The 24,577-nt window shown below is 39.2% G+C and overlaps 1 protein-coding gene across 4 annotated transcripts in view; it reads left to right on the top strand.

Moving 5' to 3' along the window:
* CABIN1 (calcineurin binding protein 1) overlaps nucleotides 1-24,577 on the top strand; it is a 105,390-nt gene that overhangs the window by 30,161 nt on the left and 50,652 nt on the right. For all 4 annotated transcript variants that reach the window (XM_058851593.1, XM_058851594.1, XM_058851590.1 and 1 more), the window contains exons 28-30: nucleotides 8,311-8,493; nucleotides 10,576-10,916; nucleotides 16,015-16,128. In XM_058851593.1, the coding sequence (XP_058707576.1) occupies nucleotides 8,311-8,493; nucleotides 10,576-10,916; nucleotides 16,015-16,128 (638 nt within the window). The remainder of the gene's footprint in view (nucleotides 1-8,310; nucleotides 8,494-10,575; nucleotides 10,917-16,014; nucleotides 16,129-24,577) is intronic.

The raw sequence follows: 24,577 nt of genomic DNA, 5'->3' as shown, positions 1-24,577 counted from the left end.
TTGCATTTTACTTGTATTAAAATACATACTTTTGAAGTAAAATGCTCTTGACATCTTACACATAATCACATCACTGAAGAAAGCCGGTGCCAGCATTTCTATTGTACAATTCCTAAAAATAGCAAGAAAATAGTCATCATTTGACTACTTTTTAGATTATTTTTTAACCATTCTGAAAGAAATGAAGCAGTCTGTATTGTTGTTCAGAAACAAGTAAGTTGACCTAAATTCAGCCTAGGTATTTATTTTTTCTGAGGCTTGACAATACTCTTATTTACTCTTGTATTGATAGTGTTGATCATACATGGCATAAATAAAGTAAGGGTATTGTGCAGTTTTTACACACTTCTTTTCATGTATTATTACCAGGAGCAAGATGCTATTTGGGGTCATTACTGACCTTTGAGACCTTTTTTGATCATGTTTGTGTTCTGTGCTTTGAGCAAACATGACCTGTGAGGAAAGAGAGAAGGAACTGGGATGGTTTGTGTGCAGAGGAGAAGACTCAGGGGAGACATGACAGCAGAGTAACCTAAATAATGCTGAAAGCTGTACAAAGAGTTAAAGGCAAAACCCTAAAATGTCCATGTTCATGGAAGACAGAACAGATGATATTGCACTTAAATTCATTTTCATTCTGAACATTAGAAAACAGTGTTAGAATAGTCCTAGGAAATACCATTTTTGTATAACCCTGCAATATTTTAGCACTGGAAGTCATTAAAAAGTGGCGATGCAGATGTCTGCCAGGCATGATGGAGACGTAATTTATCCTCATGGAAAAATGAATGAACTTAGATGAATACTTGCAGTTCCTTCTGAGCTCTATTTATTCTATTAATTTTGTGGGTATTGTGGGTTTGGGTTTTGGTGGGGTTGTTAGTTCGGTGTCTCCTAGAGCAGCAGATGACCTCATTACAAGCTGGAGAGAATTGCTGTACAGCCAAACATCTTTTCTTGAAAATACTGAGGTTCTGATCTTCAAGCATTTATCTCTAAATAGGTGAAGCTGTGAGGGCAGACTTACTTTGAATACATTATATTTAAATGTGTTGTTATAGTTCTGTAGCTCTCTGGCACGTTTTGCTGGTGGAAGATGATGACTGGGATATGCAGAAATCACTGTTAAAGCTGAAAGCATTGAAAGGCTACAGATCCAGTGAATGCTGGTGATACTAGTTCTAAGTCATGTATTTAATGAAAATGGGAGAAAGGAACCACTAAACTTCTTTTTCCTCGTGGCAGCTGCTAGCACATATCTCCTTCAAGGAGACAAAAGTATTGCTGAGTGGCAGCTGCTATTTGCTGGCTGACTTGCTGCTGTCATGTGTGTAAAATGGGCAGCTTCCTTTCTCTTTCTTGTCCTTCCATTCAGCAACATCTTTTCTTTCCTTCTGTTAATCCTGTCTTTCCTGTCATCACCCCCTGCCTATTGCTATTTTATAGCCCTCCAAAGTGAAAACTTGCATTTGAAGTCTGAAGCATAGGTGCAGATTCTTATTTTCTAAGAGCGAAACAGGAAACAGGAAAACTCAAGAACTTGCCAGGCACTCAGACTTCCATTACCTGTGCTGTCACTGTATTTACACAGCTAAATGGGCAGTGTTACATAGCAAAACAGATATGCTCTCTGTCCTCCTCTGTGCAGGCTGGATGTATGTAGTCAGTAAAGACCAATTGCAGTAAAAGCAATAGAGTTAGTTCAGAAAGCAGGAAAAGTAGTAAAAAAAAAAAAATAAAATCTGAATAAGGTATCTGTTTCCCAAAAAGCAGATTTGGATATTGTTTAGGAGGTCTTTTTTGCTGTAATATGCCTTTGTTGTGTTGATACTCAATTCCATATTCCTGTGGTGGTATGCAGATGATGTATCCATGGCTATTGCAGTGTTAAAATGTTGTATTGTTTAAGTCTTCATCCATGTCATGTAGTATGTCGTGTGTAGTTAGACTAATTGTCCTTTTTTGTGTTTGTCTTTGCCTGATTGCTTTTGCACCAATATTGCCCGTGCTGCCTCTAACCTTTACACAAATCTCTGTTCCCCAGGCATTCTCTTCCTGCTTTTACCTGTCACGGCTTGCTTTTAATAATTGGCAGAACCTGCATGATAAACTCACTGGGAAAGGCTCCTTGCTTCGTGCTGTGGGAGAAGTCTCACTTCATAGTTTGTCGGTCTGTAATTCTGCAAATGTTAAAAAGATGCACAGTTTTTGTAAATGGGGGTTCTCAGCATCCTGATGAGACAAAGGTGATCTCTGAGCAACTTCTTGCACCAGGTTGTCACTCGTGCAGAACTAAATCAGCTTCTGGGATGGAGTGGATGTTTCTGTGCATAAAAAGAACATCCGCATTGCATTTTGGATGCTCTTAAAATTCTCTCTCTTCAGCGGTTAAAATGAAATCTCTGGGTCTGCAGTGCATGTCCTGCTCTGGCACGTGGTGCTGGATGTTCATGGGGACTGCACACTGGACCACATGAATAATGAATCACACCCAGTTTATTGCAGTGTGCTCCATTTTTACCTTTCCCCAATTTAACCTCTCTCTGATTAGTACAAGTGTCACACTGAGATGTAGTGTGAGATTATGTAAAAAGCATTTGTCCAAATAAGTGGGACATTGGTGAAATACTCTGGTGCCCTGCTCTTGAAGACAGAACAGCAGAACAGGACTGTAAGTTATGGAAACACATTCTGTGTTCAGTGCAGCCAGACAAAACATAGGCTCTCATCTTTGACTCATGTTAAAAGAGAACTCCCTTTAAATTGCTGTCCTCAAATTAACCTACTCCCATGCAAATCTTTGCAATTCTTTTGTTTTTTAATAATGTGCAAGTGCCTTTTGATGCAGAGCTAAATGTTGTCTTCCGTTCTGGGTGGAATCTGTTTGCAGAATGAGAATTCTGTGATACATCATGTTTCTGACTGCAGACCAGTAAAGAAAAAATGCTCATATATTCAAGTGCAAAGGGGAGAGATGGTGCCAGGAAGGACAAAGAGAGTCTGTACCTTCACAGCCTGTGAACAACCCACCTTTATAGCATGAGACAAGTTTTTTTTTTGTTTAGTTATATATAGTTGCTTATTCATAAGCTCTGAACTGTGCAGCAGGATTTTTCTTTTCTGCAAATTGAGTTAGCATATGTATAGAGCTCTGTAGAAAAGCTTTCTCTGCCACTCATTTCTGATTTTTCGACCTGTAACTGATAGTTTATAATGATTCAGATACCTACTTATAATAACTGGATGCACATTTTCCTTCAGATGTTTAAGACAGACAAAGATGCCATTCAGAAGTGAGTTGTACCCTCTTGGCTTTCTGACCCTTTTACTTACTCCTTCATGCAGATGTTTCAGAGGTCTTCTCCATCTTCCTTTTAACTTCCAGAAAGTTTCAAAAGAGGATTACTGAGCTGCATAACAAATATTCGTCACAGGCAGAACACCTCATTCCCATTGGCACCACGAAGCTGTGCTTCAGCTCCCCTGGGAATAAATTCTGTTCAAGTCTGTACCACAGCTTTACCTGGTCATCACAGTTAGCAGTGAGAGCCATGTCATTAGGATTGTCTGAGCTGTTCAGGTCACTCACACTGTGACACATCACTCTCCTTGTCCCTTCTCAGTGCTGGAGGGACTCAGTTTTAGCCCTGTTTTACTGTTAATTATAAAATTAAACAGATATTTAGGCTCTCCAGAGTACTGAGCCCTGTTTTGCTGTTAATTTTAAAATTAAACAGATATTTAGGCTCTCCAGAGTTGAGCACAGCTTTGTGCTGGTGATGGGTGGCCTGCAGGTGCTGTGCCCAAATGCTGAGGGAGCAGTGACAGTGACATGGCATCGCTGTCTGCTATGGAGGAACAGGGATTTTTGAAGCCAACCCAGTAAACATATTTCATTCAGGGTAAGATTAATGTTAAAATGCTCTTAAGCATGGAATTAAGGCAAATGGGCTGCAGATATTTTTTCTAACATCTGTGACAGATGTGTTTCAGTAATGATAGTGATTTAATCATCCATGTGACTGACAGGACCTCCATGTGATGCAATAAAGGTCTTGGCAGTACAGATGAATATACAAGTTCTTTCTTCCCAATGACATCTTTCTGATAATAATTACTATTTTTTTACTAATGTCTTGGAAAGTTAACAAGATTCTTCTTTTGACCTTTTCAAATCTCCTGTCCAAAGCTGCTCTTTTTCACCCATTGACAGAGTAGGGGATGTAATCTGACATAGATTTGAAATGAAATGTCACAAGTTGAGGACATTATGGAAAATGAGGTAAATAAAATTTTGCTTTCATGTGCCATTTTCTGAAATTTTTAGAGATAAGCATAAAATATTTAACTTTACATCAATAGAGATTTCAGTTCGTCAGGTTGTTTGAAATCTTCCTAAAACTTAGGAATGATGCAATGAAGTAATGAAACAAAACATAATAATACCAGGGAGAAACATCTACTATCAGATAATAATTTTCATAGGAACATTGTTACAGTTACTTATGCACAATTTAGTCAAACTTTCTCCCCAGTCTCTTCATTTCCACTACAGATAATAATTTTGGGACATTAATACCCAGCTGTATTTTTATCTTAGCTTTTGAAGTGATAGGAAACTTTACAGGGAGGGATCTCAAAAGAATATTTAGTCCTTGATTTACCAATCTCTTACAACAAGGGACCACCCCAGAGTTTTGGAAAAGCTTGCCTTACTGCTATTGCTGGGTGGAAAAAAACTAAGAAAATAGATAAACAAAACACAAAAACCAGTAACTTTTTAACCCTTAAATTACACTGGTTTGCATTAAATTATCTCTAATTATAGCAGAAATGATTAAAAAGCAGTGATGTTCTCCATGGATTTGTGCCATTCAAAAGGGCAGGTGTTGCTAGCAGTTGGGAATTTGGAATTCATTCTGGTGCCTCACGCACTGCAGTCTTTGGCACATAGGTTGAGTAACAGTAATGACTGCCTCAACTGCAGTCAGCTCTTCCCAGATAAAGGAAAAGCTTCATAGCACAACAAATATGTGCTATGTGTCCATCTAGCATATATATATTTATAAAAAAGAGCTGTATTTGCTAGAAGAGAATAGTAATTTCATATATACAAAATATGCCAATTTTTTTCTTTTTAGAAAACCAGAGTTAGGATGTGAATTGGTGCAGTTGCCAGAAGTTCTGCATTGCATACTGCAGTATTTAGGTATTGTTAAAACCTTTTATTATATGAAGGAACATTTTGGGTAACCTAACAAATGATGGCTGTTTGTCTGCCTCTCTTCGAAAGCCTACAGTGATTCTATAGGTTCACTGTGCTATTTTCTAACTGTATGTAGCAGTTAAGATAGAGATGAGGGGGGGAAAAAAGTCAATTTTCCTCCTGCAATTAAAACTTATTGCCTTTTGCACTGTACCTAATGAATATGAACAGCAATTATTGTATTTTTATTTTGGTTAATCATATGTATTTGGAAATTCTCCCTCATCTTTTTTAAGATAAGTCCAATTCTCCTGGTAATTTTCATATGTCACCTCATTAATCTCTCACTTTTTATCCTCTCCTCCGAATTAATTTTCCTTATTTCAGTGTCTTTTTTAAAATGTGGGTCCCAAATACAGACACCATAATTAAGTTTAATTTTCATCAGTGCTCAGTAGAACAGGAAGACTCTCACATATTTTTTCTGTGAAGTTGCTGATTACACATTCAAGAGCACTGCTTTGCTGAGGTGTGTTTAGAGTAGCCTGACTTTTTGGCCAGTTCTGGTTTGAGAATCACAAATTCTTCCCAGGCACGTGGGAATTTGTGTGCTGGGATCCACTCACACATTTTCTGCTCCTGATCACATTACCTTGTAGGTGCTTGGAGAAAGATTGATTTATTTATGCTCAAATAATTCTGTGGAAAGTGAAGGCTGGCTGGCTCACAGCTTTGACCTTTCATCCTTTGTAAAGATAAGTACTACACTTTGTTTTACATTCCCTGGGACTTTACCCATCCTCTGTGATTTCTGAGAAATTAATACTAATAACTGGTGGCTGATGCTAATTTCTGGAATACTCCAGGGTTTTCCATGTGGCTCACTTAGTTTGAAAGCATCTGCTGCATTCAAGGAATATCTAATTTAATAGAAAGTTGTCTCATCTTCCTCTGGTTTCCAGTGATTAGAGAGCCCAATGTTAATACCATTATTTTTTAAATAGAGTTAATGTATTGAAAGAAAAGGAGAATAAACATCCCTACCTAGACCCACCCTCATTTAAGCAGAAATTTCAAATTAAAACAGCTAGCTAATTGTAGGGAGGTATTTACATTTGTTCCCATAAGGAAAAGCTCATGCATACATTTGAAATTTAATGTGTTGAATCATTGTCTATCTTTGCATGATGAAAAATTATTGTAATTTCCCAGTGATCTGATCTCACCCAGGCACTTGGTCTGGCACTTCTTGATTTACATTCTAATGCTTCATCTGTCATAACCCACACATCAGAACTGACCTGCAGGCTTGTGGCAACATCTGGAAATTTGCAATTTTTTTTTCCCCCTAGATGAGTAATTCAGCCTCTTTGCCACAGATACAGAAACTTATTTTAAAAAAATATCAAGGGAGCTACTGTAAATGGTTTTCCTGATGTCAACTGGGAGTTCAATAGTATCGATTTGTACCACAGAAAGTTATTAAAGCTTTATAAATGAGTCATTTAAAGCTTGACTGACCTCTCTTCAGAATCTTTCTCTTCCCATTCTTTATAATTACATTCTTTCTGTATAAAACTTGTCATCATTAACCAACTTATATAGCTTCCAATTAGGAAGCAAATACTGTCCCCCCGTTCTTTTTCAAGATATAGTTTTATTAAGATCTGCTCACTGAAAGGGAAGGTTTTCTTTGTGTGGTAGTGAAAAGGCTACAAAGTGCATCAAATTTGGTTTAAATTCATTGGAATCCTAATAAGCAGAACCTGATCTGCAAGCTGAAGGTTTGCAGAGGGATTTATCTTGATAAAATAAATTGATAGGAGCCCCTTAGCTCTCTCCCGAACAAGTGCAATTCAGACGGAACAGAAGAAATTCAATTAAATTATCCGCTCATCTCAAAGCAAGGGCTTTTGCTTTGTTAATTTTCTTTCTTGATCTTATCAATAGAATTAATGAATCAGAATGCAGTGGAACTACCTAGACAATGGATGTAACCCCCTCTTGGTTATGCTATTTCTGTATAGAATCATGGAATGGTTTGGGTTGGGATGGACCTTTAAAGATCATCTAGTCCCACATCCCTGCAATGAGCAGGGACACTTAACTAGATCACAGAATCAAGAATCAGTATCTTAAGAAGAAATTGGAAATAATTCTTGTGGACTCCAGATTTAAAGGGAATTGCCTGTATTGGAATTTTATATTCAACACTGAATTATGTCGGCACAATATGGAAAAATGCCAGTTTCCCATCTCAGTGGGAATGTGCAGGCCTCTTTCTGTCAGAGAGGCTAAGCTGTGTTCTTTAGTCATGCAGGGTTGCCTCTGATAACCCTCGATGTAAAGAACTTGGGTTATATCTGGCAGGTTTCAGACATGAGTGGGAGGTTTTCACTTGCCTGTTCTGAGGTGTGTTTTATCCCCCGTGATAAAGTCACGATGCCTGTTCCTGTGCAGATTAACAGCTCGGTTGTGACTGTACTGTAGTCAGCAGCCACTGCTCCACTCTGTCAAGGTAAAGTCACTTCTTCTCTTCTTCTGTCTGCTGCCTTGAAGTCCAGTTTCCCTGTCTGTGTTAGGCCTAGTTCTTTGATGTGTTGTTTATTTGCCATATCAAATTGCCTTTCAGAAGGTTTGTTGAGTAGCATCTTACACCTGCAGAATAGTTGGCATCAGAGATCACTCCTGTAAGTCTTTGCCCTCTAATTGTGCCTCTATCTTTTACCAGTGTTGTTCTTCATGGTTTTTTCTTGTCAATTGAACTTTGCTTGTGTCAGGTTCAAAATTACACTGGGTGCTTTTCAAGATAAATGGTACAGTAAACCTGGGAAATTTTACAGGGCCATACTGGCTGAAATTTTGTGTCCCCAGTCTAACTGCTCTTGAAAGTTGAGCTTTATCACTTTTGAATCAAATTCCAGGATTATATTCTAGGAAGAAATGTGAGAATGAAATACCTTTTCTTGGTGGTGGCTAAGGATCCTATATGGCAGTTGTAAGAGTTTGCAGAGTGGCTACAGTTCTGTGTTGCTGTTAGCAAGAGACAAGTAACAGCTTGAAAAGTATGAAGTGGTGCATTCCTTCTTTATCTCTTTTTGCAGAGAGGAGTCAGGATAGCACTGGAGCAGTGCTGTCTGACTCCAGTTCCACACAGGATATGTTTAATGAGCCTGCCAGCTCTCAAGACAGCCTGAAGAAAACTTACACAGAGAAGAGGATTTCTGCTACCTGTGCTGATACACTGATGCTCAGCAAAGAGACCCTGGGATCTGCAGAGGAAAAGGGTATGCCTGATTTAATAGATAATGTCAGCTGCAATAGTCTCATTAAAATGTTTCTCCTGCCTTGCAGATGCACTGAAATATGCTGCACTGTGACTAAGAATTTTAGCAAGGTATCATTGTTGCCTGTATGTGTGTAGCTTAAATTTGGAACTGTGCCTCACTTATGTGGCCACCAATCCCATCTGTCCTCTCTGTTAAATCTTAAAAAGAAAGAATAAAGAGAAACAGCTGTCTTTGGTGGCCCTTTGACTGACTTGCCTTCTTTTAGGTTATTATTTGCTTTTTCTTCATTGTTTCTTACTTTTAAATAATTTAAAGAGTAGCTATTTGACTATAGTCTCAAACAAGACTTTTTTTCTTTTCCCAGGAATAGATGCCCTTTTTGTTCTGTCCCAGTAGCAGCTTAATATTCAGTACAGAGAAGAGCAGAGGTAGTAGAATTTAGATGCTTTATTCCACTGTATACTTGATTCCAGTGGAGAATTGCTCTCTACCAGATTTTTCCATATATAATAGTACTAAGTGTTCTGTATTCCACTGGAAAAATGGTTTCGAAATCCATTAGCTGGAATTTCCCTTTGTCTGATGTTTGTACAGTTGGATGTGGCAGTAGATAAAGAGGCTGGACTTCAACAGGGAAAGACAAACAAAACCAATGTGTAAATTTTGTCCACCTTTCCAGGCTGTGGCTTTTTGTGGGATGTTAAATCTTCTTTGCCAGTTGACACTTTCCTTGTTTCGGAGATCCAGAGATGGTGCTGTGTGGATAGTCCTGAATCACTTCCCTGATCTCACTAGGAACAAGTGCCAAGCAGTTATCTCTTTGTTTGCACACTTGGGTTACCTTGGTTTCTTGTTTTTGAAAATATTTTGCTTCAGTCTTGCCTAAGCGAGGGAAGCCTGTGGTGGTGCTTACATTAACATGCTGAAATAGATTCAGCCAGTTCCTAGTTTTGTGAAATAGTACTTCCATAATCACTAAGTCCAGTAGTCTTTTGGTTACTAGACTAAAAACATGGCTCTTTTTCAGGCTTGCAGTGAGTTGTGTTATTGTCATCATTTGTCTGTCAGAAAAACCATCAAATGCATTCTAAAATTACTGGTGTTTATTAGAACAGATGTTGTTCCATAAAGCTACCTGTATGGTAAAATTATAATGGATATAGACATCAGGCAAGCACATTTTGAAATATGTGAGTTCTTAGGACCTATTTGACTCAAAAGTTCAGCCTTTTCAGAGAAAAAGTTATGGAGCAGCTTTTTATTTGAGGATGAAGTACATTTTAATGTATCTCTCTCTGCTGGGAGATAAGATCTAATGTAAGAAGCTCTTTATCCTAGCAAAGACAAAGGCATGCTAAACTTGCATGACTAAAAATCAAAGTTAAAGAAATTAATCTGCATGTAGCATGTGTTTTTCCAGCAATAATTGTTAGCTAACAGGAAATGTGGAAGCTGCCACTGTAACAAATTGCCTCCTGAGGTAAGATTTGGTGTCCTCCAACAAAAGATGGGTCAATTGAATTATAAGTTACTGAGTTAATCACAAAAATATTTACATGGAACTGTAGGTCCTACATCGTGCAGGCAACCAGGTGAGCTGCTGCTGATCATTCTGCCTGAACCCATTTTGTGTTCTGGGATTGTGTTCTGCTAGGCAGATTATTAATAATAATACATTTCACTTGGGAGGGTGGCTTTAATTTTCTGTTTTTTCTTTTCTTTGCAATAAAATGTTACTGAATTTACTCTTTTATTTTGGCTTTCTTCTCTCCTTCTCCTCAATCTTCCAAGAGTACATAAAACCCTGCATTGTGTAAGGTGTACTGAATTCATAATATTGTTCAGGATAAAACCCAAATGAAGACAATGGAGGTAGCACTGTGTGGCTCTGTCAGTGAGTTGCAGATTACTTATTCAACAAACATAATGAATAGTCATAAATTTTTTTTCAATATTTCTGTCTATGCTTTAATGAAGAAAAGGATTATCTTTTGTCATATTGAATTTTTATCATTTTCTATATGTCATGTGCCATTTGGAAATGGCAATTTCGCTGTCACGTTTCTCTTGCTGTTCCAGCTGCAGGGAAGTCAGAAGAGCTTCTGGAGAGCTCAGAATCTTACGATCCTGCTGAGCCTACTGGCCAAAAGCTGGTAGTGGATCCTCAGTGTGCTTCTGGCAATCCCCTCAAAGCTGCCATCCCCCCAGCCTCACAGTGGGACTGCAAGAGGAAAGCTGAGCCTTGTGGAGAGGATGCATCTGAATTTCCTCACGGCCTCCCCGCAGACCTGGAGGAGCAGCGCAAGTTCCTGACGGAGCAGTGCATCTCCTCCTTCTGCCTGTGCCTCAGCCGCTTCCCCCAGCACTACAAGAGCCTCTACAGGCTGGCCTACCTGTACACCTACAGCAAAACCCACAAGGTGAGCTCTGAGCACAGGCAAAGCAGCTCTGCTGCCACTGCCACTGCTGCAGAAGCCTCAGAGTTAAAAGGCAGCTTGTTCATGCAGTTTGGAATGAGGGTACACTTTGGGAAGTCTTCAGCTCCTGGATTGTCTGACTCGTGTGTGAGGTCAGTTAAGGAGAAAATTTCTTTTTTTATTACTGAACTAAGTAATTTTCTGTCATTCAGCAGAGAATTACATTTTAGATATGTCACATAAATTAAGATGTTCTCATAAAAATGACAGCAATTATTTATTTTACTGAATAAGCGGACTGAAAAGTGATTTGAAGCAGAAATTAATCAGTATTGTGTAAACACATCACGTGACACAGATAAACTTTCTGGGTATCCTGGGTCTCTGTTGGTAAAATGTGTAGCAGTAGTACATTGAAATGATCAGAGATATTTTAGTGATTGTCATAATCAAGGTTTGAACTCACAGATTTTATATTTGGAAATCTTGTATTAGATCATATGCTGCTCTGCATGGCTTCCTGAATTTTCTTCCTCCCCAGTACTGAAGCTTATGTGAACAACAGGGAAACAAATTGTATCCCTGGCTTCAAAGTAGAAAACATCACCAGTGTCACTGCAAAGTGAGCACAAGCAAATCTTACCAACCTACTGGAAGGTGATGAATATTCCATTTGTCTGTAGAGTGATTATCCAGAAAAATATCACTCTGTTTTACAGAGAGCCTGTTTTGAAAACATTCTTACGCTGTTTGTATGTAACAGTTGTTAATTTTTCCATGGAGCTAATCATGAATAGGAGCCATAGATTCCTGCAATCTGTCATTACTGTTGCTGACATGATTTTGTATCAACATTCAACAAAAAAAGCTGCCTGTTTTCAATTTATTGGTTCAAATAGCATGTCCTTGCCTGAGGAACTTTTGCAAAATATTTTCTTCTATTATTTTTCCCTGATGAAGCTTTCTCTTTTGCTTTTTATATCTCCCTCCTTATATAAATATCAACTCAGTGATGGATTTCTATGTGAAATACACATTGTTGTCTAAATCTGTTTCCTCTTGGAACTCAGAAAAATGGAATCCTGCCTGTTTGAGCCTAGTAGTTACCAGGCTGACTTCAGTGGGCATTTTTGGGTTTTAATGTCCTTTTTTATTACTTTTCTGCATAATGAACTGCCACTTGACACGGCAAAACCCAAAAAATCCTCTTTTTGATATATGTGCACTACATATTTTCACATGGATTTTACATTTTCTTTCTTTAATGACTCATTCAGGTTCTTTTGTAGAGCACTGTCCAATGTCTGTGTTTTAATGGCACATTACTGTGTCTTTAGTGGAAGTTATACTCCTGCACAAACTTAAAACACAAAATGGATCTAAGCATTGTCAGCAATAACTGGAGTAAGAATTATGCTTATATTTACTCATGATAAGTCTGATTTTAAAAATGAGATGATTGTGTTGTTGGGGGGCAGAGTGGTAAATTTTAGAAAACTGAGATTAATTTTTAAATGCTTATAACCATCTTGGAAAATTTAGCATTTATGTTCCTACGCCAGGAATTTGCATGAAGAATTTAGACTGATGGCCAAAATTCATGGTTGGCTGGGAAAGGAGAGGATTGGCAGGTCTCCACAGTGCATAGAAAAACAAGTTTTCCATATGCAATCTGTTTTCTCCCATTTCACAGTTTTCCTGGTTTTGCTGTTGTGAAATTAGCAAAGATAGTTGTTGAGTGCTTTTTAAATGTCTTTTCAAACTCTTTGAACATTTTGTTTGGTTACATTTTCTGTTGGGTTTTTTTTTTCCCTGCAAAATCCAGCTTAATATTTGGAATCTATTTTTCTTTGTTTTAGTCTGTTATGAGAACAAATTTATACATAGCTGGTTTTAGTTGGAGTAAATGCAGGGAAGTATGGATGAATTTTCAGAAGATACTTCATTGCCAGTTCAGACAGTAGTTTTAGTTTCCCATTAACATTGTCTTAAAGTAAAGTCTTCATCCTTTGTGATTTTTACCTCCACAATGAATGTTGGCACAGTTTGGAAGGAGAAGTTAGGACTTGGCAAGACACTGTCAGTGTAACTTTTTGGAAAGTATTTGCCTTATGGTCCTTAAGGACCATGTGGAACTGGTCTGATAAACCAGCAGGTGGTCAGGAAATAAAAATATTTACTTACATGCTTTTTGTAACCTCAAAATAAAAAGTGCTTTGTAAATCCTGGAAGAACCTGCTCACAAAGACTCTGTGAGTTAAGTTTGTATGTTCTATGTCTGTTATTAGCAGAGCACTTAATGGGGAAATGAATGTTGGGTGTGACATGAGGTCAGTGGCGTGACAAGTTAGTCAAACCAGACATAATACATGCATGTAAAAATTCCAAGATTATATGGATGTAGGCTTAATATATACTTAGATACAGACACAATCTAGGAGCATAATAGATGTAACCACTTCAAGCAGAAACAGTTTGATAATAACAGTTCATCTAAAAGGCCACCCTTTAAATCGGTAGTCTTTTTATTTTGCTTTTATTTGATGCAGGAGTAGGAGGAGGTTTTTGAGACAGAGTCTTCTAATGGACTGTAAATGAAGTCAGAGGGAAGGATTAAATTATACTGGAGTGTTCTGTTCACCTCTCAGAAACACTTGGTGGAGTTTCCAATTTAGGTAAAGGTGCTTCTGACACCATTGAGTTCAGGGGTATCCATCCCAGGTGACTCAGAGTTCCACTTGGTTGACCCTAAGAGATTTTCTTTTTCTACTTCAGCTTTTTTTGCAAGTTGCTGTACCCTGTCAGTCATCTTGTCTTTGAATCTTGGGGTGATAAAGATGTGGGAGGCAACAACTGAACTGGAAAGAGTATTTCATAATGGCCCTGAGTCAGACAGCCAAATCCAGCATTTCAGACTGGCAAGCAGTGTGCCAAGAGGAATAAATCCTTTTTGCTGTGTCCTGGATCCCTTCACCCACTCCTAATAACTTCATCAGCTGAAAATCAAGCAGAGCAGACTCTGTGAAATCTAATGAGTTGAGACCTGCTCAGGCATATTTACTGGGAATAAGTGATCATGCTGATTTAAGGAGAAGGGTAGTGGAAAATCTGTAACTATGTCTTTTATTCCTATTAGCTTTGATTGTGTGAAGTTACCGTGTAATTGCCCCATTTGTCTGAATGATCTTTTCTCCTCCTAGCTGGGTTACTGCCATCATCTTGTTCAATAAAAGCCTGTGAATTATGTGTACCAAACTCATGCCTGTGGATGGTCAGTGTAATGTGCACAGCACATCCCAGCACCAGAGCATGACACTACAATTAATGATACAATTAATGATCTCTTCACCTTTTCCTTGTAAAACTTCCATTCGGGAATACATCCCCAGCTAACGTTTCTTTAGACTGGGATTTTCGATTTAAGCTTTGTGGTGGGATTGAAACTTTCTTAGGGGTTTTGTTTTCCTTGAATTTTTATGTGATAATTTTAACTGTAAGATTCAGATTACCACACTTCAGGCAACTTTTACTTCATTTTCACACTTGGAATTAACTTACATTTCTGATGACTGTGATTAGCACAAAATAAAGCATTTTATGTGCCTGGATCTTGGATGTTCCAATAGGCTTATTTTTGTTGGATTCTGATTTTGTTCAAAACAAGACAACTTTCATGGAAGACCAGATTTTTGTAGGTTCTCTTGTGTTGTATTTTCTTCTGTATGTATTTCCAAGTATTTTTCAGGATTAGGTTAACAGGATTACAGAAATACATATTACAAAAGAAGTTATGTAGAAAAAAGTTAGTATGCAGCTGAGTTTACACCCTCTGCTTTCTTCAGTCTTAATTAAATTTGACACTCAGTGATAATAATTAAATTTACTGATTCCCATGACCAGCCAGAAAGTACCTTGTGATATTTATAAGTGAATATGTATTTGTTCCATACCAAAACAAAGCAGTCCAAATCCCCTTGATTATGCTGCACTATAATCATGAAGGTCCTCTGTAAGTACCTCTATCAGCTCTCAGAATGAGGGAATTTTGACACCCATAAATATCTGGTTATTATTGCCAGCATTCAGCTCTCTTGCACATGAATCCATAATCAGCATTTTGCTGGAGGGGATGCTCCAGTTCTGGTAAGACACTGAAGATTTTTGCATTATTATTGTCATTAGCACAAAGGCAGTGATGATTGAGCAGAGCTTTTACTGTTTCACCAGGGTCTCAAAAACAAAAATAATCTGGAGCACGGGATAAGAACTTTGCTAATAACCTCCCACCCCAACACACACACACATACACAAAAAAAGGATATTACAACTGGAATATGCCTCTTGGATGGACATGACTTAATCACATTTATGACTCACAGAAGTGTATTTCCAGTCCACAGAACAAAAGCCAGAGTGCAACATTCTCATTTGTCTTTATAAACCAAACATCTCCCTCTTTCTTTCACGTCCTCTGTTGTGAAGTTTTTTGTACAAAAGCTGGTCAAATGCGACTCAAATGCCACTTTTGAACCCTGAAATAAAAAATGAAATAAAGCAAAGCTTCCATCAGTGAAATCTCACAATTAATAATTGTCCCATCTGTTGGTAACATTCTGCCTGGAGCCAACAGCTGTCCCTAGTTCTCAGCTACACAAGAGAGGCTCATTGAACTCTTAGAGGGATAGTGCTTTTATCAATTTTTGGTTGTCATCTATCGTTTAGTCCCCTGCTGATACTTTCTTGTTAATTCACTGAGCGCTATTAACCGAGTTTGATGACAGACATGGAATTTCCAGGGAGGTTAAGTGAACTTAAATGGAGGGCAATGGCTGGGTAGGGCTAAAAGGTGTAAATTCAGCACCCCATTAAAAGAAGGCTGAGGGCTGAGGCCTCAGCTCTGGCAGGTATTCCCTGCAGGTGGGTGGCCAGAGGGAAGAGCTGGGAGTGCTTCCAGACAGCGTGAGGGGAGAACAAACACTGTTGCAACAGCAAGTTTGTGGAGAAGAAGAAAAGACACTGCAGGTTAATAACTAAAAGTGTGCTTTGTTTTGTATTTTTTTCATCCTCTGCCTACAACTCACCTGGCTGTTGTTGTCCACAGAACCTGCAGTGGGCACGGGACGTGCTGCTGGGCAGCGGGGTGCCCTGGCAGCAGCTGAAGCACATGCCTGCACAGGGCCTCTTCTGCGAGAGGAACAAGACCAATTTCTTCAACGTAAGTTTACACAGCTGATAAACACAGCACGCCTTCTCAGCCAGCCCTGCAACACCTGCTTCTCATTCCAAAGGCTCTGCAAAGGGATGGGGAGGTGAAATGCCACACAGGCACGTTAAACGAGCCATGAGCAGCTAAAGGAAAGGAGAATTGCAGAGATATTTACTCGGTGAACGGTTCTCTCTTGAAGGGAGCCACACTAGAAGGATTATTTCTGGTGAGCTTGAAAACATGGGGAGAGAAGCACCAACATTTTTTTCAGTTATGCATCATTTATCCTATGCTTGATGGCTGAGCCCTCTTAAAAAATTCTAATTTGGTTCATCTTAATTATCCTCTTGTTTGTTGTTTCTCAGCTCCACCTGCATTTCTCATGATGGAAAAATAGTGCTATTTGCTCTAAGAGATCTCCTGAGTTGGAAGGAGCTTTCTTGTGCTCTGCTCTCTGTAGCATGGCTCAGCAGAAAGAGGCTCCAAGTCTCACAGCAAGGCAGCAGCACTGTCACAGAGACTGTCCCTGTGTCTGTGCCTCTCACTGATGTGGGACACAGAAAGCTTCTGAGACTCACATGGGCATTTATTTGTCAAATTCCCTGCTGTGATTGCCACTTACACATTGCTTCTGTCTTTGGTATCTTTGGCTTTTCTGTGGTATGTCCCAGGATTTTTGCCTTTTGTTCTGTGATAGGGTTCTTTAGCAGGTCTGATTTACAGTGTGTGGTGAGAGCCTGGAGATGCTGTGCTTGTCATTCTGGGCTGAGCACAGTCCAGATCTGCTATGTGGTTGCCTGTGATGGAAGTGACAAAATTTTGTGTCTCTGCTTTCCCATCCAGTACTTCTGTTTTAATATTGGAATTGTGAAATTTATTTCAGCTTTGTATCTGTTAACATCTGCCTTCATTTTTGCCGTATGTTGTGTTAATTAGCACCTCTGCAAACCTCTTTTAAGAGGTAAATGCTCTTTTCTGATTATAATCCCTCAGATGGATTGAACAATTAAGGAATACTGCCAATGGTTCAAAATTGATTCATGGATCAGTCTGCAAAAAGGGTTTCTATATCATTACATCTTTCTGGAGAGAAGTTTTGATTAACAAGTACTGTCAGCCAGCAACTAAATACCATGCACCCATCTGATCACTCCCCTCCCATACCCTCCATGGGATGGGGAGGAGAATCAGAAAAAAGGTAAAGCCCATCGACTAAGATCAGTTAAAAAATTGAAATAAAAAATAATAATAGTAATAAAAAGGGAGATAAGAAATAGAGAGGAATAGAACCCAGGAAAAACCAGTGATGCACAGTCCATCTGCTCAGTAGCTGCTGACTGGTGTAGCAGTTCCCCAGCAGCTCCCAACCAGCTCCCCCCAGTTTCTGTACTGGTTTATATACACACCTCTGTTCCACAGTCCGGCCAGTCCCAGTCAGCTCTCCTGGCCCTGCTCCCTCCCAGCTTCCTCCTCACTGGCAGAGCCTGGGAAACTGATTTAGAGTAAGCACTGCTTAGCAACAACTACAACATCAGTGTGTTATCAACATTATTCTCACACTGAATCCAAAACACAGCGCTGTACCAGCTACTGGGAATAGAATTAACTCTGTCCCAGCTGAAACCAGGGCACACTAAACAGTGCTCACCTGATGGCTGCGTGGGTTTCTGCTCATTTCCCTGCACTGTCTGCCAGTTTTCCCTACAAAAGTCCTGCTGTGATTAGCCCCTCACACTGCTGAATGCTTGGACTCAGATTCACATAGTGCAAGTATTCTTGTGGAAATTAAAGGAATTATTCAACGTGCTTCAAGCCAAGTGTGAACTTTGCATGATCAAGGCTGACTTGTTCATCACTGCAGGGTTAAGTGTCAAAAGCATTCTGTTTTAATGTATGAGGAAGATGAGCAGTAGGGAACTGAGAGGTATGTATAAGGGAGTGTTTCTACTTGAAAATGTGAATTACCACATTAAGAGAGATCAGTGGTTGACCTAAATTGTGTCTAGTTTTTGAATGCTAATGCTAGCTAATTTAATTTAAAGAGATTCCACTATATTCCTAGGTGGAATTTTCTAGCATTATTTCAGAAAGTAATTATTTCTTACTCTGCATACTGATATTTTTATACTCTGAAGGATGAAATGTGCTAGTATGGGTAGTAGACAGCAGTGTAATAATGTTATTTTGTACATCAACAAAAACTTAATTCCCATATTTGATTTCTGTAATCAGAAGTTAGATACACTTTGAAAGAAATAAACAGCCTTCAATTAAAGGTATTTGCTGGCCCAGTGCAAGATATTGGGAATACTGGTAGAAAAGACAGAAGGTATTTGTAAATTATATTCTCAGTTTGAACTTGGGTCTGTCAACATACAAAGGCAGTGTTAGTCTGGAGTCCTCCATGTAGACCACTGTCTCCAGGCTTCAGAAATTTTTGTTTGGGGATGAACTTCAGTGTCTCAGCTGTGGGGACATCTTGACTTATCCTGCATGCATGTAGGTTAGTCTTCCTGGTAACAGGCACGAGTTTAGCATGATAAAATATTTTGGTGGTCTCATTTTCTACCCAGCTATATTTTCAAAATCCTCTTCAAGTAACATTGTGTGAAGCATGTGGCATTAATCCAGAACAGATGACACAGACATAGCACAGTGAGAAAATCCAGATCTAAGCGGGAAAGGGCTACAAGTGCCCATGACAAAAAGCTGGTGGTGTCAGCTGACATTCCAGAATTGGACAAACCTAAATCTGTGAACAACTTGGAAAACAACCTCCCAGCTCTGCATTGACCTTGCCTGGGTTAAAGCACAACTCTTCTGTTCTCATGCAGAGCTCCCAGGCAGGCAGTGGGGAAGAGACTGAGCTGCACCATCTGGGTCAGAGCTCTGGTGTGTCATCCCCTGTGCAGATGGTGCTGCAGCCCACTGTCCCAGCTCCTGTCTTCACATACAGACTCGGGTGATAAAACACAAATTCTAGCACTCTACAAAAGTAGTCTCATCTAATCTTAGAAATAATATGGCCAGCCTTAAGATTTTCTAAGCCTATTAATGTCCCCCAGGGTTATTTCCAAAAGAGACCTTTTACCCAAAGGGTTTATTTGCTTCCATAAAGCAAATAAACACTTTGGGTTTTCTGTTTTGAGAACTCTTCAGCCTTCCTCATACAAAAGAGTTAAATGAGTGTCTCAGTGGTTTTCTGTAGATACTTTACTCCTGGACTGCCTTTTTCTTCCACAGCAAGTAGCACTGGTGTTTTTTATCTCTTGTAGAGAAGATTTAGGGTTGTTGAAATTACAGCTGACTCAATTTTACAAGTACAAACAACAGAGTGCAAGAGAGAAAGCTAGCAGCTCCTCCCAGACATTTTATAAATCATGCATACTCCTAGTAGAATTATTTATGAAATGTTTATGACAGCACTGTATGAAAAGAAATAAACCTGGGTAAAGCTGTCTCTTGGTAAATTTTACTGCAGAACTGCTGGTCTGGATCTGCGTGTCATGGGCTGTTGTATAATTTGTTAGCTGTCACTCATCTGCAACTTTAATGAGCAAAAAAAAGGCATGTTCAGTTAGCCCTGACTTCTTCTCATTTGACATATTAGAATAGTGTCAGGATGCTCAGAACTTCCCGTTTTCAGTTCCAAGAAAAAATAGTGTTGCTGCATTATTGTACCTGTTTGTTTCCTGAGCAGTAAAGAAAGGCCCTGATTTTCTGTAAGCAGAGGTTTTTGCATGTTCATGGCTTTGTTAGTGATGGCAATTATATGAATGAATATTGCTGTTAGATTTTAAGGGGTTTTAGCTGTGTTCCTATAAATTACTGTCAAATCTGTTTTGTTTGGCCATTTCTCTCTTGCATGTACAGGTACATTCCAGCTTTTCTCCTCTTCTTTTTCTCAGTGTGAGTGTAAATATATACAGAGATTTTTATTTTTTTTTTTAGGATGGCTGCAGGATGGTTTCTATAGTAACTAAATTAGAAATTATTTCAGCAGGAGAGAAAAAAATCCCAATATATGGCTTTATATAGTAGAGCACTTTCTTATATATCCAGATTTCATGGTACTATTAATAAAACAGAGTTAAACTTTGTGCACAGATGATGGGCATTGATCAGGCTGTGGGTGAGTGGGGATTGTGGAAGAGGAACTTTGGTGGTTGAGTTTCAGCAAGTTCTCCATATGGTTTAATATATACTTTTCGTATTTTCCTGGCACATCTTCTGTGGTAATAATAATCTGTTGTAATAAAGATCTTCATGTCCATCTTTGGTAACTGTTCCCCACAGACAAAAGATGTGCATGCACACCATATACTATAGTGCTGTGCATGAAGTCTTGCTGCAGACTGTTATGGATAATTGTTATATTTTTAATTCCAAAAGCAATGCAGTGTGTTTATTCTCTTCTGTATGTGTAAAGCCCTTCATTCTGTGGTCTGGGCAAGCAGGGTCAAATTAACGTGGGGGCATCCACCCCCATAATACAATTTTATCCCAGCTGCTGGAGCCAGCAGTGAGTTCCCTTTGTTTTGTCTTTGTTCATGCCAGGTGTGACTGGGCACTGGCAGGAGCCTCTGCTGAGCAGAAGGGCAGGTTCTGGACACTGAGTAGTTGAAGTCTAAAGTTGGTGCTGCAGGTTCCTAAAGGTAGTTCTTGTTACACAGCATGGAGTGTAATACCATTACCCAGTGGGAGCTTTTCTCCACCTAGCAGGTTCTTCCCTTGGCTGTGTTCCAGACCTGGAGTTACGTCTGCCTGTCTTAAGAGGAAAGTTGGGTCTGAAAGAAAAGCAGGGTGCTGCTGTTTTGGGATTCTCTGTGACCAGAGCCGTACAGGTGAATTTGAGATGTAGAGAAGAAGGCTCTTATGAAGTCCCCAATATTAGGGACAAGCAGGCAACATGCCTCAGCTTTCCTGGAAGTTGGGCAGTTCTATCAAGGAAATTTAATTTTGTGCCTCAATTGTTTTTATACATTCCCATAGATACACATTACTGGTCACTGTCAAAAATACGGCATTGAATGAATAAATGGGATTTTCTTTTGATCCAGTCCAGCCATTGTTTGTTTCTCTCCCATTTCCTGAAGTTTAACCTCAGCATTAATGATTTTCATGCCTCTGATTAAATGAAAGATTTGTTACAGAATTGAATGTCTGTGTTAGAGACAGCTGGTATATATCATCCAAGGGAAGAGGGAAATCCATTAGCAGTGCTCTGAACCTATTTTAGATGTCTGTTCTGCCCAGTCTGAATTTGCTACTGCTGGCTTGAAGAACCCCCAAACTGCACTCAGTGCCAAGGGCCAGCTCTTCAAGGTTGCTTGAGACAACCTGACTGAAACCCAAGGTTCAGTATTTCCTGCCATGTACTCAAAAACTTGAAACTGGAGGCAACAGGAGACTAAAACTGCTTTTGTAGAAATCTTACCACTCTGCTTTCCTTCCTGTCCTTGGCTGGTGACAGATCTGAGCTACTCTCCTCCTGCTCATAGTTGATGTGTCTCTTTTTGGTTGGCAAATGTGCTTCCAGCTCCTAGACATCTGCTGTGTGGAACATGAGCCTTGCAACCAAACTAGTGCCATTTAAATCAGACTGGGGGGAAATGGAAAAAACTTGAAGAAACTTACTGTGCATCCATTGAGTTGAGATTGTGCCCTCAGCATGTGGTGAGAGGTGGAGTTTAATCGTGTATGGAGGCTCTAAGAAAATGAATGATTAGGTTTTAGTTTGATCATGATTGGTTCTGAAAAAAATGTTGTTTTTTTAGTGCTTTCTAACGCTTTATGTGGAAATGAGTGCGAGGGGTTGCCAACTCAAATTAGAAAAAAAAAAAATTCACAAGGGACATCCCAGAAATCACAAGGGTTTAGTTATTCCATTTTGCTGTTCTTTCTTCTGAGTGCTTTGGATGACATTTTTATGCGACCACAAGGGAACAGAAACCATAAAGGAATCATTAAAAAAAACAAAAAACACTTTGATTCCAGCAGCTAGATAATGCTTGAAGCAAGTTATTAGACTTAGTACCATTTAATACATAGAAACAAGTGACCTCCACCATTGACACTCCATGGTTGCACTAAACAAAATAGTAATGATACCATAATGACAACATATAATAGTCTAATTTTTTTTCCCTACTGCTTATTTTTCTTTTCTGTGCTTAGTCTAGGTAGATAGGGACATCTGGTTAGGAGGTGGTGAAATTCTTACCTACTTTAGAAGATAGAATTGTCTTTAATCTCTTCAGGAGATGGCCATATGATAGCCATGAAATGTCAGTGTTTTCCCTGGGCAGGAGCAGGCCCAGCACGAGGCAGTGCTCTGCTTTGTGGAAGGGCTGTTCAGTAAAGCAGCTCCTCCTGCCAGCTCTCCACTGACTGGGAGGCGTTCAGATGTTAAGTAAAAGACATCTTTCTGCTACATATTTTCTCCTTGTGCTGGGTGAAATGCTGTGCCAGTTTGGGAGCTGGGAGCAGAGCTGGGCTGTGCTCAGGCAGTGGGGCACACAGAGCTCTGCCTCTCCTGGGCTGCAGCTGCCACACTGCCTGCCTGCCCCAGGAATTTTAACAAGGCTTTCAGAGCTTTTCCTACGTTCCCAAATAATGACATTATAGAGCTATTGTTCTTCATCTGTGTGAGGAAACCATTTCTGGTGTGGTGAAGACGTATTTGTGTGGAAAACTGCTGGGAATAAATGAAAAACCCTCCAGGAGTCCCTTCTGAGCCAAATAATTCTGTGATCATATGCCTTAATTTGTAAATACAGTCAGCTGTAGAAATGGCAGATATTTTATGGCTACAATACAAGCTAAAGTTTGGAAGACTGAAAAATGAAAACAGATCCGTGATTTCCCATTCTCTTTTTTCTTGTTTTTCTTCCTTTTTGGTCTTTGCTAATTTTCTCCATTTCCCTTAATGCATCTTCTGCAGAGCAAAATAATGTTACAGGTGTGATCCTTCCAGCACTCATCATTGAATGTTCCTTGAGCCACAGGATAGAGGAAGTCCTGCTGAAAATAATCATTGTCATACCTGCCTGCAGATTCAGGAAAGCATATTTGCATTGGTTAAATATTATTTTTATTTGCAGGATTGTTTTTGCATTGAATATACAAATAGAGGGTGTTTTTTTTTGGTTTTTAATGAACACTTAAATTTTGGACAAGCTGATTCATTAAAATGTGTAATAAGGTGATAGCCTGGTCCTTTTCTCAAACCATGACTGAAAGTCAAATTTATGAAACTGAATGTATGAAAGATTAGTGAGTCTGACCCTATGGAATTAATGTCCATTGTTTTTCTTGTCTAGCATGGTAAATGGCCTCCACTGGGGAAAGGGGAAGCAGGAAAGTGTGATACAAGTTGTCCCTACAGTAGAGTTAAAATTAAATTATTTCTTTTCTGACTTTACCTTTAATAGTTGTTATTTTGTCAGTAACAAGCCATTTTCCATCTTTGCCCCTTGTTTTTCCATTTGTAAAGTAAGTGTAATTCTACTCATCCATCCAGTCCAGTGATCCTCTAACATTTTAGTTGAAAGAATGTTTTTAGTATGTCCAGAGGAGTTTGTTCTCTCATTCTCTCTCACTTGCTCTCATGTGTGCTCACTCTCTTGGGCAACCTCAGGCAGCTCTGGGACCAAAGGTAAGCGAGGAGTTAACTGTGCAAGTGAAACTTTCATAGTGATTGGCTTGAGACCAGAAACCCAGCAAGCAATGAAGCCTTAAAGTTGCCTATAAAAAGCTAGATAACTTTTTCAACCTCTGCCCAACATGTTATTTACAGTTCTTCACTCCATCCTCTTGGAAAAACAGAACTCATCAGTGAAAAATGTCCGTCGTTCACAGAGTTTTCTGTCTCAATATATACACGCTGTTCTTCCTGGCCAACTTTGCAGGCTTCCAAGACCCAGCTAGTAAAGATGCCAATAAATTTAAATCCCTGGAGATACAAGCATGGGGTTTGGAACTGTCGTTTGTGCCAGTGGATATTAAACAGCTATTTTTTTCCATTCTGTTTCCCTAGGAAAAGTTTCTTCTTTGTTGAGTAGATGAATTTCTAGGTGAAGGTAAGCAAGGGTGCAAATAACCCCGAAATAAATGAAATATTGCTTTGTGGAAGGGAGATTGTCGTGGAGACTGTGGTGTGTTACAGGACATAAAGCAATTTGTTTTAAACCTGGATCTTAAAAGTCTAACAGCAGCCATTCCACCCACTCTAAACACTATTTGAAAGGTGGAGGCTTGCTGGAATACTGTGTGATGAGTGTCCTTTTACAAATGTGTAATGAATAAATCCATAATTTGATTTTTCCATCTGCTAGCTGTGTATCAGATACGGGTGGGAGAGCTACCTTTAGGCACCTAATGGGATTACTTTTACACTTGGATTGGCTTCTTTCCTCTTTAAAAAAAAATTAAATAGGATTTTTTGACTAATTTAAGA

The sequence above is a fragment of the Poecile atricapillus genome, chromosome 16, assembly GCF_030490865.1.
Source record: "Poecile atricapillus isolate bPoeAtr1 chromosome 16, bPoeAtr1.hap1, whole genome shotgun sequence".
NCBI classification, from domain to species: Eukaryota; Metazoa; Chordata; class Aves; order Passeriformes; family Paridae; genus Poecile; species Poecile atricapillus.
This window is presented reverse-complemented; position numbering and strand designations above follow the sequence as displayed.